Source organism: Colias philodice, chromosome 2 (genome assembly GCF_061535455.1).
Source record: "Colias philodice isolate Cphi_HAF_F1 chromosome 2, ilColPhil1 Martin Lab GWU primary, whole genome shotgun sequence".
Classification (NCBI taxonomy): domain Eukaryota; kingdom Metazoa; phylum Arthropoda; class Insecta; order Lepidoptera; family Pieridae; genus Colias; species Colias philodice.
In genome coordinates this window covers 5,776,812-5,792,426 of record NC_143087.1, presented here as the reverse complement: position 1 = coordinate 5,792,426, position 15,615 = coordinate 5,776,812, and the positions used below count along the sequence as shown (strand labels likewise).

The 15,615-nt window shown below is 34.2% G+C and overlaps 2 protein-coding genes across 2 annotated transcripts; one reads left to right on the top strand and one right to left on the bottom strand.

The window, feature by feature from the left end:
* Positions 1-409: 409 nt before the first annotated feature.
* RabX6 (RAS oncogene family member RabX6) lies at positions 410-2,966 on the bottom strand. Its single transcript, XM_089704575.1, has 3 exons — positions 2,442-2,966; positions 2,118-2,362; positions 410-1,349 (listed from the first exon to the last, which is right to left on the bottom strand). Exons 1-3 carry the CDS (start codon positions 2,619-2,621, stop codon positions 1,151-1,153), a joined length of 624 nt encoding a protein of 207 aa, XP_089560701.1. The 5' UTR covers positions 2,622-2,966; the 3' UTR covers positions 410-1,150.
* Positions 2,967-10,858: 7,892 nt separating this feature from the next.
* LOC149490447 (uncharacterized) lies at positions 10,859-15,274 on the top strand. The gene is made up of 7 exons (XM_089704563.1): positions 10,859-11,293; positions 11,556-11,672; positions 11,778-12,012; positions 12,105-12,198; positions 12,713-12,882; positions 13,029-13,277; positions 13,357-15,274. Exons 1-7 carry the CDS (start codon positions 11,078-11,080, stop codon positions 14,973-14,975), a joined length of 2,700 nt encoding a protein of 899 aa, XP_089560689.1. The 5' UTR covers positions 10,859-11,077; the 3' UTR covers positions 14,976-15,274.
* The last annotated feature ends 341 nt before the right edge of the window (positions 15,275-15,615 follow it).

Genomic DNA, 15,615 nt, shown 5'->3' with positions numbered 1-15,615 from the left:
TAAGGACCAAAAAGCTTTGCTTCCTGCGGGGTAAGAGACAAGCTTACTTCCGATATGCCGCACATGAGCAAAACGAGCTCTTTTTTGAATTTTCTTGCAGGTTTTGGAAGCTTTGTTGAAGGCTTTCTTTTTCTCGCGAATATCATGAGCTTTACGGATTCGAGCGTCGACCCAGGCTTGGAAAGCAGCTTGCTTTTGAGCCAATGCAGCTTTACATTGTACATTGAACCAAGGTCTAGCTTTGTTGTTGATGCGAATGTCAGAAAAAGGTATAAAATATTCCATAGCCTGTTGAATCACACCAACAACTTTATCCGCACAGCTCGATGGGTCTGCGGTAGAAAAGCACAATTCCCGCCAAGGATAAGATGCAAAAAAGTGCCGCATTTCATCCCAGTCCGCCGCTTATGATCTGACATTATATAAGAATTGTTATTGATATTTCATGTTTTATTGTGTTTTTAAATTATTGTTTCGGAATAGATGGAAGCTAATTTAACCAAAAATATAAATACCCATATAAAATTAGCATTACCTGTTTACACATTTACCATGACCTTCCACCTCTCATGTAATTTAAATAAATGACATCATCACAGCTTGTGTAAAATTATAAAATTAAAGCACTGGATTCTTACTAAATGTTACTTGTTTAAGTTCAAATTTAAATTTGTTAGTTTGTTACTTAAACAAATGTATAGAGGTATTGTTATATTATATGATTCAATAAATAAACTACATAAGTAGAAATTATGTAAAATAAAATGTTTTAAAGCATTACAATCTTTCAATTATCATTTACACCTACTAAGTTATATGAAAAAATGTAATATGTTTTGTATTATACAATAAGATACAAAGCACATTGTTTATTTAATACACAGCTTTGTATCTGCACCTGATTCTAAGTATAATACTGAAATACAACCTTTAAGAAAATACAAATAATCACTGTAATTTTATAGACAACCTTATTAACCTTAAAATAAATGTTAAAATAACATGTGATTGTTAAATATTCATCTTAGCAAGGACAAATTTTAAAGCAGTTGACAAAATGTGTTGCATGTAAACATCTAATCTCACAGCAATTTTACTACAAAATATCTTTATAAAAGGTACAATAGAGATTCAAATAGTCTCAATGCAGTCAGCAACTACATGATGGCTCATCTTGAGGTTCAGGCTGTGAAATTTTAAAACTGTTGTGGTCTAATGCTTGTAATTCAATTCTTGATCGATTTGACTCCACAAGCTGCAATGCAATGTCACTGAACATTTCTTCTAGACCTTTTCCAGTTTTACAAGATGTTTTATAAATGCTACTAATAAGGTTGTGACACTGTTCACTGTAACAAAAATAAATTATATATATTTTTACAATTACAATTGATTTGAAATCCTTTTATATGGTTTTATATAGTGATGCAACGAATACGAATACGAATATTCGTATTCGGCGAATATACGAATATTTAAAAACGAATATTTTTGTACGCAACTCTGTTTAGGTACTAGGTACAGATTTAAAAATCGCGCGTAAAAATATGACATGTGTAGAGACTGCTGATCCACTGGTCTTTTGGCGAGAAGATGTCCATTTTCCAAGTTAGAAAAAACTCGCCCAAAAATATTTTTCACTGAAGCCATGTACAGTCGCTTCGGAAAGACTTTTTTCAACGGCTGGAAATATCCAGACTGAAAAAAAAAAACGTCTAAAACCAGAAAATCTACGAATTTTATGTTTTTTAAATAAAAATTTGCCTATTTTAAATTTTAATTATTAGAAGAGTAAGCATTCATTAAATAAATAAGTCTTTTATTACCAAGGCGAGATATTCGTATTCGTATTCGCCGAATAGTAGGTTTGATATTCGTATTCATATTCGTATTCGTAAAAGTAGTATTCGTTGCATCACTAGTTTTATACCTTGTGTTTGTGTTACTAGGTTACAATTAATTTAAATTGTTCAATGATTAATTAACCCATTGAGCCCCGAACGGCCCGATCGCGCCACGACACAATAGATTTTGTATTGTGTCTGTGATTCCGGGGCCTGAGTTAATAAAGAATAAACCATACTTATTTCTCTATAAGTTATAAAAAAAAAACTTACCAAAAAGCTTCAATATCAGCATCAGTGACTTGAGGAGAGCTACCCTCAAGGTCAGATTTGTTTCCACAGAGGTAAATTTTGGCATTCTCTGCATAAGTTACAATGTCCAACAAATGTTGACTTAATACATGAAATGATGAGATGTTGTCCAAAGAGAATACTAAAATTGCAGCTTCTGCAAACTTATAGTAGCTGGATGTGACTGAAGCTATTCTTTCCATTCCACCAGTATCCCATAACTGTAACTATAATGTATGAAATTATATAAAAAATTGAAATTAGGCATTGATATATTTCTTTATACTAATTAAATTAGGAAATAACCTTGACTTCCTTGTCCCCAACTTGATATAATTTTTCAAAATGGTCTAATCCTAAGGTCGATCTTCGGTCTGAATTTGGGAGGAAAGTGTTATTAATAAATCGACGAAATATAGAGCTTTTCCCTACTCCATATTCGCCGCATAATATAACTTTCAGAACAGGAGTTTTCACTATAGCCATAATTAAGAGAAACTATTTATTATTTCTTCGAGTTACTACATCGGAGTCGGTGTGATACGGATTTGTAATATTTCAATTAGTGTAATAAATACTTAATTACAACTTTTCCTTGAGTTTCCTCAATGAAATATTTAGATGTTTTTGTTTTAAATATGGTATAATATTTCACAATCTTGCATTAATAATTATGAAAATAATCTTTTCAATGATCGTAGGTACATCAATACATCAATAGAAATAGATTTTTTGGTGGGTGAGTGTCATTTGTCAATACACTCCACAGTATGTCACGTCTTGTCAGTTGTCACCACAGATTATTGACGAATGATCATTCACTAAATCATTAATTTTAAAATATTTTCATAACTCTATGTACAAATTATGCCCTGCCCAGACGAGGGATTTTAGTCCCTGGCGGAGAAAAAAGTACGCTCCGCGAATAAAATCTTTACCGCGGACTCACGGACACTTATTGCGGAGAAATGGCTGGTTCACACTTTGATTAGTGCGAGTGCAGGTGATGAGTAGTACTACGTGTGGACAGCGACTGTTTAGTGCGAGTGTTTAGTAGGCTGTGTAGTAAAGTGAATAGAAGCGTATTCTATTTTTTTGCGAGTGGACTGCGAGTAGCCACGTCCCGCGCGCCCTCCCTTCCCCCTCACTCGCAGTGTGCCTGCCTAAACACGTCTGGACAGGAGTATTTAGTGTTTAGTGTTTAGCGTGGTGTGTAGCGTCGCGAATTTCACCATTGTCCTGCACTCGCACTAAACACCTGCACTCGCAGTTGAATTGGACACTACTCGCACTACACACCTGCACTCGCACTAATCACCTGCACTCGCACTAAGGCGCTGACTCCACCAGCGAGAGAATCGCGACGAGTCCGCCTTTATATCGTCGGATAATCTCCACGAACGAGCGATAATTCCGCCGCGTATCGTCACGAGTCGTAACGGAATCGCAGCGTTTCCGCGGCGACTCGTAACGGTATCGTCACGTTTCCTTGAAGAGAACTCAGAACTACGAGAAGACCAGAGGCAACGCTGAAATGACGCTGCGTTTGACAGCGGGCCCGCCGCGCGCTCGTCGCTAGCCCGCTGCTAGTCGCGGCGGGCTAGCGACGATGTAATGACGTTTCGCGCGCTCATTGCCACTCGTCGCATCGCGGCGATAATATCGCCGTGTGGAGACGGTTCCATAGAGAGTGTATAGAAATACATGGCACGACGATAATATCGCCGCGATTCTCTCGCTCGTGGAGTCAGCGCCTAATCAAAGTGTGAACCAGCCATATAGTACGTTATGAAAGCGAATATGAATAGGTTACAAGCTTAGGTTACAAGTTACAACGCGGACTAAAGTCCACCGTGTGCGTTGCTTCGCCTAGTCATCCGTGTTCTTTTTCTTTCGGGAACTCCCGCGCGTACTTTTAATTATCGGACAAAAAAGTCCGCGGACGAAAAGCCCTTGTTCAAATTCAAATTCAAATTCAAATTCAAATTCAAATTTCATTTATTTACAAGAATGTAGTTACAAAAAAGGTGTTATTACAATGTTAACGCGCTAATACATTCTACCCACTTTCTGGGTGTGCAAATATTTAAATGGAAATAAGTTAAATTACACTACACCAACACTACACAAATTCTTCGCGTCACTAATCACTATTGTTAAACGTCACTAATTCTTCCTTGTCACAGATTCCGCAATGTAATAAGTTCTTGAATATCATAAAATTGTTTCTCCATTAACCATTTCGTCAGTTTCTTCTTAAATATATTTACTGGGAGATCCTTAAAGTTATCCGGTATTTTATTATATATTGTAATAGTCATAAATATCACACTATTTTTTGCTTGATTTATTCTACATGTTGGAAAGTGCAGTTTATTTTGATACCTCGTTAACATATGCGAATTTACTTCTCCTTTCTTTTTAAAATATTCTGGGTGGTATTTAACAAATAAACATACTTCTCTTATATAGGTATATGCAGGTCAGTGTAAGGATACGTAATTTACCGAACATTGGTTTGCAACTGCCCCTTTGATGTAATCCGCACAGGGCTCGGATACATTTCTTTTGTGCCACAAATACTTTCCGCACCTCGCAAGACTGTCCCCAAAGAATTATTCCGTAAGATAGTATCGACGATATATATGCATGGTAGGCATTTATTGCAGCCTTCATAGATACAGTATCTCTTAGGCGACGTAATACGTAAACGAAACGATTTATCCTATCACAAATATATTCAATATGACTGTCCCATTTTAGACCTTCGTCTACCAGAACACCTAAGAATTTATGGTGTTTTACCTGTTCGATTACTTGATCATTACATTTTATATCTAGATTAATTTTGGTGCAATTCTTTGTATAATATTGAATTATTTTTGTTTTTACTAAGTTTATTTTCAGATTATTATTTTGTAACCATTTTACTATATTATGTAATGCTGTATTTATATCTCTCTCATATGTATTTTTATCCGTGCATTTAACAATAAGGGTAGTGTCGTCTGCGAATAAAACTGTTTTGTGTTTCACTGATCTCGGTAAATCGTTAATATATAAGAGGAATAAAAATGGGCCGAGCACACTTCCTTGTGGTACACCTGATTTATTAACTTTTTTCTCTGACCTATATGAATTTTGAAGTTTGCGCAGGCCATTAATTTTAACCGCGATATCGACTGAAAGACTAATAACTAACTAACATCCATAAATTCTCACAAACTTTCGCATTTATATTTTACAAAATATATTAAGTAAGAGTAGGACTAGGTATTTTCTAAATACCTAGGTATATAAATTATGATTCATAATAATACCATGTATTTCTTTCATTGAGATACTATTACTACGTATAGAGGAGACACCGCCTACATTACTTAAGTTTCGCTTTCAACAGAGGTCAACCGGCCACACTGCACTCAGTCGCTATAACGCGATTGTCACGTTCATGTCTTGTTTGTGTTAAACATGTATTAAAGCATAAAAAGTAAAAACATGAAACTCATAAAATATACCCTCAAGTGTGTTACGATATTGGACTAATGATTCAAGTTATTCGGCAAAGTGTAAAGGAATAACTTTTTATCGGTAATTAACTAGATACATAATCATTTTTAAAACTTGATTGGAGCAAAATTTTTGGCGGGCGCCATTTTACGTCATTTGTCGTAGACTAAAAATGTAAGAAATGGCATTGGGAAACATGTAGCTATTAATAATAAAGGACGTAAATTTTTATAGTGGAATATAATAATTTTACTCATTTATAAAAAATTGTACTGTGGATATTATTTGAAAAAAAAATGTTGTGTGGTTTTATGAAACCACGGTAAAAGTGAAACTTAGGCACAAAATTATCGTATTTGTACGATAATTATCGTATCTACGTTTCGACCGTCACGCGACATGCGCTACACAGACCAAAAAGTTTGAGACGATGTAATAAAAGTTTCACTTTAAAAAGGTTAAATCATGAAAGATGAAAATCAATTACTTACCTACGTTTCAATTTTTTTTGTTACATTGATTGGTTTTAATTGAAAAGTTTTAAATTGATGAGTTTTTTAAATAATTTCTCTATTAGATTAATTATATTTTTTTGTTACATTAATTGTCCGTATTTATGCAAAATGGAACCACTCGACAAATTTCGTTTTTTACTTTTATTGAAGAATACTCATTCAAAAGTGGTGTTTGTCCGAATTTCAAGTTGGAAATTTATTGACTGATTTGGAAAACGTTTACAAACGTACAGCAGAATATACCGGTGAGATTCCATTTATTTTTGCTCAGTACTACGTAAAATAGAATATTCCATTAGTGACGAGTGTTTAATGTATGTATGTATGGCGATTATTACGTTTTCGCAATTTAATTTGAGGTTATTTGTATGTAAACAAAAACTAGTTTTTATAGTGCGACCAGCACAATTTGAGTCAAGAAGTTATATCCAATCCAACCAGCCTCAAATAAAGTACTTAGTTTAGATTTTACTACATAGTATAGTGATAACTGTTTTCATACAGCTATCTATTAATCAATCAAACCATAAGAAAAAAAATAATATTTTAGATTTAGCTTACTAACTACTTACTAAAGTAGCGCAGGGACGCTGGCCTCCTACATTAAAAAAAAAATTAATAAAATAAAGGAAGTTTTAGTTTTAAGCTACTATAAAAATATGTTAAATGTACTATTTGATTTTATTCATCTTAATTCGTTTGTTATAGGGGTTTCTGAAAGCACAGTACGCAGGATAGTAGAGGAAGGGAGTAGAAATGAAGGCAAATTTGTGTGAGGTGATGAGAGCAGTGAAGATGACTCAGATAGCTGTTATAGTGCTGAAGAACCAAATGATGATACTGAAGATGCCCCGTACCCTCTTGCCAGTACTTCGAAACAGAGTGATGATCAGTCCTTTGAAGGAGTAGAATATTTAGATTTTGATGAATTATATTAATGTACAAAATTTATCTACAAAAAAAATAAAAAATATGTAGTTTTCAAATCGCCTTGTTTTTTTCTACCCGACGGACCCAGAAAGAGGGTAATGTGTTTGAGCTGCATGTATGCTTGTTTGTTTGTATGTTTGATTCTATGTGCGCCTCTGCAGTCTAAACACTTGACCGATTTTTATAAAATAACTAATTCCAAATACATTTAAGTAAAATTTTACCTAGGTAGGTCAATTAAAATACAAATGTATTTTTGTCTTAAATTTACACTATTGCTACAATGAAACAATTATAACGGTTTAAATCGCGGTATTTATTTTAGATTATATTATATAGATTTTTGGATTTTTATTCTATAGTATCAAGATCGCTAGCGTCGCAGTATCAGTGTTGCTATATGAGCGACGGTGGCGCCCTCATTTATTTTCATCTCTTTTGTGTCGCACTGTACATTCAGCCACATCATTCAGCGCATATAATTATTTGTTTGATTTTAAAACTCGCGCGGCTACTGTTTTGACCGGAACAAGGCCCTAGCCTGCGAAATTCAAAATTTTAACAAGTTTATTTAATTTTTTGCTAGGGTTGCCACTGTTGCGTATGATTTTTAGGGTTCCGTACCCAAAGGGTAAAACGAGACCCTATTACTAAGACTCCGCTGTCCGTCTGTCTATCCCTCTGTCTCATGAACCGTGACAGTTAGATAGTCGAAATTTCATATGATGTATTTCTGATGCCGCTGTAACAACAAATACTAAAAAACAGAATAAAAAAAGACGTGTGGCACTCGGGGACTGCCGCGGTAAAGCTATTGCATAGCATGCCTTCAAGCCACACCTCCGAGCCCGTCGGAGTGGAGAGCGTGAGGTTTTTTCGTAACGGAATTTCTCGATTCCGTCCCCGCGCTCAAGGCCCGCGATAGAAGCTATGCAATAGCTTAATAAATATTTAAGAAGCTCCCATACAATAAGCCGTGATTTTTTTGGCGTTTTTATAGATAATGGTACGGAACTCTTCGTTGCGTGAGTCCGACTCGCACTTAGCCAGTTTTTTGTACATGGCGCATGTACATACAACATACTTAGTCGTCTAGTAGGGACACGGCTTTATAAGAACTAATAATATTTTGCTGTCGCCATATACCTACCTACGTATAAAAGCCACGCGGCTTTATTGTTTTGATTTAAAGCTTTTTTCTTTTTATTACAGAAGATAACGAAGAACCTTATACGTCGCTGCCTCTGGAGAAGCTTTCTTCACCTTCTAGCGATATTCAGTCCATATTACATCTCATTCCACAAGATGCACAGTTTTTATAACGGTCTCATTAGTGATGATGCAATAGAAGACCACATAGATGGACTAGACACGGTGGATTTAGAAATCCAATTTGATGATAACGTCGAATAAACGTCCTATATAAGTATTATTTTATATATTTTATTAATTAAAGCTTTAACCCTTATTTCGACAGAGAAGGTGATAGTAAACTTATTAAAATTTTATTGTATAACCTAGTTTCCATGGTTTTTCTAAACCTCCAAAAAAAGAAAAAAAAAATCTACCCCCCACCCTTATGGAGAAAAGCGATGTCCGCCACACCGGACATTATCGAATCTTAGTAAAAATGACTTGTCCGTCCTAGCGGACTTAATCGAATACGTGAAAGAAGTTGCATAGTATACAGTAAAAGAATATAATAGTAAAAGAGCCTTTATTTTTTATAAAAGTACAAAGAAACTGTGAAAAAAAGTAATCTAAAGGTGAACGTACTACGGGAGGATCTTCAACTACTGCAGTATCTTCTATCTGGGCTCTATACAAAAAGGTACTCTGTTTCCATTTGTAAGAGAGGGAAAGCTTTTGAATTTGCTTGGGTCTCTTTTTTGTCACAACTGATGGTTCTCTGAGTCTTCTTTTTCTATGCACAGGTGTTGGCAACGAGGGTAAAGACGATATAGAAGGTAAGTTTGCAAAATTGAGTTCCTGCGACTGGTTCGGGAAAACTTGCTCTATATTTGGACTCAAAGGCGTCGGGAAGTCGTGTGTAAAGGTTAGGTAGATAAGAAGTATCTAACAAGTTGATAGGTACTGAGAATAGATGTAATGTTTTAGTAATACCGACAACTCAAATCTTTTACCTTTCATACCATATTTCGACAAGGTCCGCCGTGACGGACAAGCTGTAAGACACAATAAATACAGGTGTTTCGACGAAGTCCGGTGTGGCGGACAAGTGAAAAACTCGATAATTATTAAGAATAACGTAAGCAAAAGCTATGAAATCGTATTATTTGAACGTTAGTAGACTCAATTCACAAAACACAAATAAAAAATCTACGCAACATGGGCAAAAAATAATATTTTTTAATAAATTACCTGAAAGACTTTCTTAGTGCGCAGTTTCGCCGACATTTTTTCGCCAACTGTCAAACTCTGGGTTATTACACGCAAAATTTATTTTTCTACTAAAATTTGATCGACCTCCCAATAGGTTAGTAGTTTTTTTGTTGCAAAAATAGAATTAGACGGGGCGGTGGATTTTTTTAAAGTACTTGTCCGGTGGTACGTACAAATTCGAAATAAGGGTTAATTACGATATTATAAATACATAGTTTCATTTATATCATGAAATCCCTGGGATGTGGTTCCTTTTTGTATAAGAGAAAACCTATCAATTGATAAATGTTAAAAGGAACCACATGCACATTTTCATAATTATCTAGAAAGTTTAAGAATATTCAGAGCAAATTTATATACACATACTTAAATAAGTAATTTATCAATGAATTTAAATAAAATAAATTTTAATTTTACTTCATCTAACAGAGCTGCAAATGTTTTTGTAAATCCTTTGATATCTCAGAAGTGCGTTTTTGCTGGGTGGTTCCTTTTTGCTTAAATACGGACAATTGTTTTTAATTGATAAGTAATAGGCAGAACATTTAAAAAGTGTCACCTTTAGCGGTGAGTCGATGACATCGCTTAATCTTTGACTCACTAGCAGCCGCGCTTGTCACACAGATTTTGTTCGTAGTGTCTTCTCTATACGTAGTTATAATAGCTCAATGATTTCCAATTACTATTTCACTAATATTACAGTATAAAACAAAGTTGATTTCCGCCGGTAGTGTGCTTAATATTATTATCTTTAACAATACGCTACAGATTTTGATGGGTTATTTTGATGGGTTTTTTTTACAGGTTTTTTTAATAGCTATATAGTGATTCTCGAAGAAGGGTTTTAACTACAATAATTAATAAATTGTTTTAGGCAAAGCGAGCGAAGCCGCGGGCGGAAAGTTGGTTACATACGTATAAAAACATTAAACGACATACGATTAAAATTAAGTAAACAATTCGACATGGTTGCTAGAATTAAGAATATATTATAGTAAAATTAAGGAAAAACTTGTAATTTTATAAACTTACGTTATTGTAATCACGTACACGTACAGTTATTGAATTTCAAAAATACTCGTAAATATGATCCGGACTACAAAGTTTTATGTAATAATAAGAATAAGAATATAAGAAAAAAGTATGGAGATTTTATGAACCACATGAACGTTGGCAACACACTGAGTACTAACACAGTTGATCGACTGAAGGACTTGTATCCATGGTTATAAATACAATATTAAAAAAATAATAATAACACAGTTGATCAATGATCATTGATGTCTTTGATGTATTGAATATTGATGTGTATGTGTATTCATAGAGTAGAGCATGAGTGCCCTGGAGTAGAGTAACTTATACATACCCGAGGGTATTTTCCTGAGGTATTTTCTGAATTTTGATGTCTGTTTATTGTTTACAAAATAAATTACAATTATTAATTTCTTCGATCTTTTAACTTTTTGTGTCGCTGATTATTTACAATGTTTTGTTTATATGTTGTGTAATAGTCAGGTGCTGAGCAAATAATAACTAAGAATCACTTAGGTTACTCTAATAACAATTGCGGCGTATTCGTAATCGATGGAGGATTTGCAAACCTCTCATTTAGCCGCTGCATTAATGTCTGGTAGTGGACAATATGCAAATAGTACACCGTCAGAATTACCAGCGTCCATCGGCGCCAATACAGATAAAGAAGAACAGAAAGATAAAACAAATGAAGTCCGAAAAGAACCTCATGAAGAAGAAAAAGAAGAGAAGGATGATATTGCTAGTGGAGAAGAGTTTACTGATGAGGTACTGTTAATAATTTAATAATGGGCGTAAATGCTTCTTTGTTTTGAACTTTTAATTTATATTTATTATACTTTTAAATAAATTTGAATCAGAAATGATTTTAAAACTGAAACCTTGATGTATTTTTATTCTAATAAGTGGGGCTGTTCAACAATCAAGTATTTCTGTATAATTTTAATGTAATAATAATCAAGTTTCTACTGTATATGCTTTTATTCTGTAATCTGATGCCCAATTATTTAATTTCACAACTTCTTTGTAGGAGTCTGAAGCACAAACAGGCAGTAAGTCCATGCCTGGAAGAGGTGTCACCCTGCAAATGCTTTTGGAGGATAAAATGCTAGAGCCAGGAATTGCAGCTATGACAATTGAGTATTTGGTAACTATTTTGTTATACCTTTATTGCAAATGTATTCTTTTGAATATATATATTATTTTAATTTAATGTATGAATTATTTATTTTAATTTAATCTTTAATTGTAGGGCCAAAAATTTGTTGGTGATTTGCAAGCTGATGGTAAAATAAAGTCACACGAAACAGAAACAATATTTTGTTCCCCATCAGCGTGGGCCATTCACTGCAAGAGAATAATAAATCCCGATAAAAGATCTGGCTGTGGATGGGCTTCGGTTAAATATAAAGGAAAGAAATTAGATACAATCAAAGCAACATATCTTCGGAAGAAACAATTGCAAAGAGAAAATATGCATAGCGATGGTAAGACTAACTTCTTATACTAGAAAAAAGAAAGTAGTTTTTGTTCTTGTTATACCTATCATACAACTTTATCATCATCATTTTAATTACAGAGGAAGCAGAAATGGAAGTTGAAAGCCCACCTGAACCCCCACCACAAAGAATTGTAATGAAACACAATACTGTTCCAAATAGAATGATGCAGCAGTAAGTAGACATTTATTTCATTTGTATGATAAATATAATGTATACTTTGTCTGAACTATATTGTTTCAATTTAAAGAAATAATTAAAAATATTGTTAAAAATAAACGGGAGAGAGGCCGGTTTAAATATTAGTTTGAAATGTAATAAAAATGTACTGTGATTCTACACAGCTACCTAATTGATGTAGGTAGTTAATAACAAATCGCAGCAAGTCAACAACTATTAGCAAAGTGAAGGTAGTTCGGTCGAACGTCGTATAAACAACGTCCGAGCCCCTAGGCACGATTCGTACGAATGCGCCACGAGTCAAAGGAACGTGGCAATTTATAGTATGCAACATGTTCGGACAGGAAACAGTGACAACTATATTGACAAGTACTCATCCACAAAAATATTAAATCAAAAGTTACGTCTAACAATTTATTACCTATATTTAAGATTATATATATTTAAGATTTTTTGTATCTTAATTGATTGCAGCTGAATGTTAATGCCCTATATAATTATATTTTAGTGATGCAAATATGCTGATTGAAGCTGTTTCATTTTCGACTGCTGGAAAAGTGCAACCTTTTATAGTGTCTGTAAGCTCCAATGCAAGCCTTGTCCTTGATACTCATTGCCATTTGAAAAAAGAAGAAGTATATGGGTATCTTGCAGGCACATGGGATATGAACACACATAGTAAGATTCACTTTATGTACAATATTGGAGTTTTAATAATGTTCATTTTTGTGAATAAATGCAAAATTGAATTATTTTAATTTGGGAAAATAAGTATGTGTACCAATAACTGAATATAAATAAATTAACATATTCATTCATTTCAGATATAGTAATTACACACACATTTCCATGTTTGATTAGCAAAAGTGATAACAAGCCACGAGTGCTGGTTGAATTTGAAATACAAATGGAAATAGAGAAACTTGGTCTTACACTGCTCGGGTGGTACCATTCACACCCCACTAACCCAGCTATGCCAAGTCTAAGAGATTGTGATAATCAACTTGAGTACCAAATCAAGATGCGTGGACCTTCAGAAATATCTTACACACCATGTCTTGGTGTTATTTGTTGTAAGTACTTTAATTTGAAAATATTTGTTATTTCGTTTATTGTCCAGTTGCTATACTTAATTATTTTTATTTTTTTTAGCGCCATATAATCCAGAGAGCCCAGTTTTGGAGTCATCTTTGACGTTTTTCTGGGTAATGCCACCATCAGAACAGAGGCCGACTGAATATCCGCGGCCATTATTATTGCAATACAATATGATTCATGACAGTCATCTCTCAACACATGCAATGGAGCAAATAAAGAGGAGCATTAAATATTACTTCACACACGCTGATGAAACTTTCGTCAATTTCAAAGAGAATTTCAAACCGGATATTACTTTTCTAGATAAGTTAAAATGCACGTTAACATCGAAATTTCCGCGAGAACAAAGTGACGGTTTGCTTTGGCATTTTATTAAAGGTGAATTGGGTTGCGCATCTGAAAATGACGATAAAATGGATTTAGATGCTTTATTGGCAGTGCCGCAACCAATCCCAGCATCTAAACCTAGCCAGACATCATCCATACCTAATTTTCCTTCTGTCAGTACTTTGCAGCAAATGGTTAGCAGGCCAGCAGGTGTGCCGCCGATAAACGTGTCTTCTGCGATAGGTTCTCTATCTCCGCATAAATTCGAATCGCCTTTAAATATTCCAGTCTTGCCAACATCTTCTAAATCATCAAAGTCTTCTACACCTTTGCCACCGTCATATCATACTGGTTTGGATATGTTAACAAATATGGCATTAGGTTTAGGCCCATCTAATCTACCGTTATCTTTAGGTGCCACCGGCCTCGATAGTTTAGCGGCAGCTAACAGTATGTTAACAGGCCTTACACCCGGCTTAGGTACGAATTTAGCGACAGGATTATCTGGTTCTAAGTTGCCTGAACTGCCTTCATACGCTGCCTCGTTACAAAGTCTCACAAGTGGCATTGGTAACTATGAAAAAACATCGACTAGTACTTCGACAAGTTGCACTACTTCTCCTGCACCCATCCCTGCTAGTGTTGCGTCGAATTTAATGATGAGTTCCGCCGATATTGCTAACGCACTATTTTCAGCGAGTAAATACTCTAGTGCAGGAATATTAGGTATACCGGATCCTATGTCGAAATCTACCCTAGCCGCAAATAACATGTTCTTATCTCCATCATTATTGAAAATGCAGGAATCTCTTTTGAAACCTCTTTCAACCAGCAGTCCAATATCCACAAAGGTTGGTTTAGATCAAAGTCCACTTATGAAATCTCCTCACGATTTATTAAAAGGAAATAAGGATGCATATCTTCCACCTGATTTTGGATCTTCTGGAAAAGTAAAAGATAATATTTTATTGGATCCAATGAAACAACCAGAGGCTAGTTCATCCTCAAAAGATGTACCGAAATCGATGAGTTTAGAGACATCCGCTACAGATTTTAGTATGTCTTCACGCCTTGGTAGTGATTCTTATCTCAATCAAATGTTGGAACTAACGAAAAAAACTACTATACCAGACTATGCAGCCGATTACAGTCAAGTCAGAAAACATACAGAAGAAGATGTGCAGCCCATACCTTTATCGTCGCACTCTTATCCAGCAACCACTAGTATTGCGGATTCAATGACTCACGTAGGTTTAAGTAATTACAGTAAGATGGATGATCCTATGGATTTCTGTAAAACGCAAGATTATAGTATGAATCGAAATTCGAATGAATCTCAAAATTAAGTTTGTAATGTAAAACATTGAAATTGAATTGTATTTCTTGAATCTTGATGATTGATACAACTTTATGTTGTCTATTATTTAGAAATAGCATGACAAAAAAAGAAGTTTTCTTAGCGAAGTATTAAGACTGATGAATGAAAAATAAAATTAGATTAATTCATTTCTAATAGTCTTTTAAAATAACGCATTGAAAGTATTAAATCTCGTCAAGGTGTTGATTTTATAATTGGTAGGAATATTTATTTGTGTACCGTGATTCTGCATTTAAAAAGTGTGTAATAAAGTAAGTGTAAAATTAACTCATCTTTTTATTATTAATATCTCTAACTAATATTTCTGACAAATATTACGTCCTTAGCAACTTCCTTTTAAAACCAAAAATAAATAATGAAATACTTTCAATATTTAAAGTTTCCTGTTGAACTATCCTTTCTTACTTTTATCCTTTGTCTTTTTGATAAAGCCTTGTAAAAGGATAATTCAAGTAGCATTCGTGATAAATAATGATAACTGATAAAAATATAACATTTAATATTCATTATATGATTATTTTTGGGTACTAGCATCTGTAGCCTTGTGAATATAATATGATGTACCTACTTCTTAATATACCTTAATACATAGTTCTTTTATAAATGTT

Excerpts from the sequence above, each read along its gene's own strand:
- RabX6 (XM_089704575.1), bottom strand. The coding sequence starts at position 2,621 with ATGGCTATAGTGAAAACTCCTGTTCTGAAAGTTATATTATGCGGCGAA. Across the intron at positions 2,363-2,441 it reads TTGGGGACAAGGAAGTCAAG|TTACAGTTATGGGATACTGG; the intron begins GTTATTTCCTAA and ends CATACATTATAG. Across the intron at positions 1,350-2,117 it reads GCTGATATTGAAGCTTTTTG|TGAACAGTGTCACAACCTTA; the intron begins GTAAGTTTTTTT and ends TTTTTGTTACAG.
- LOC149490447 (XM_089704563.1), top strand. The coding sequence starts at position 11,078 with ATGGAGGATTTGCAAACCTCTCATTTAGCCGCTGCATTAATGTCTGGT. Across the intron at positions 11,294-11,555 it reads GAGAAGAGTTTACTGATGAG|GAGTCTGAAGCACAAACAGG; the intron begins GTACTGTTAATA and ends ACTTCTTTGTAG. Across the intron at positions 12,883-13,028 it reads ATGGGATATGAACACACATA|ATATAGTAATTACACACACA; the intron begins GTAAGATTCACT and ends CATTCATTTCAG.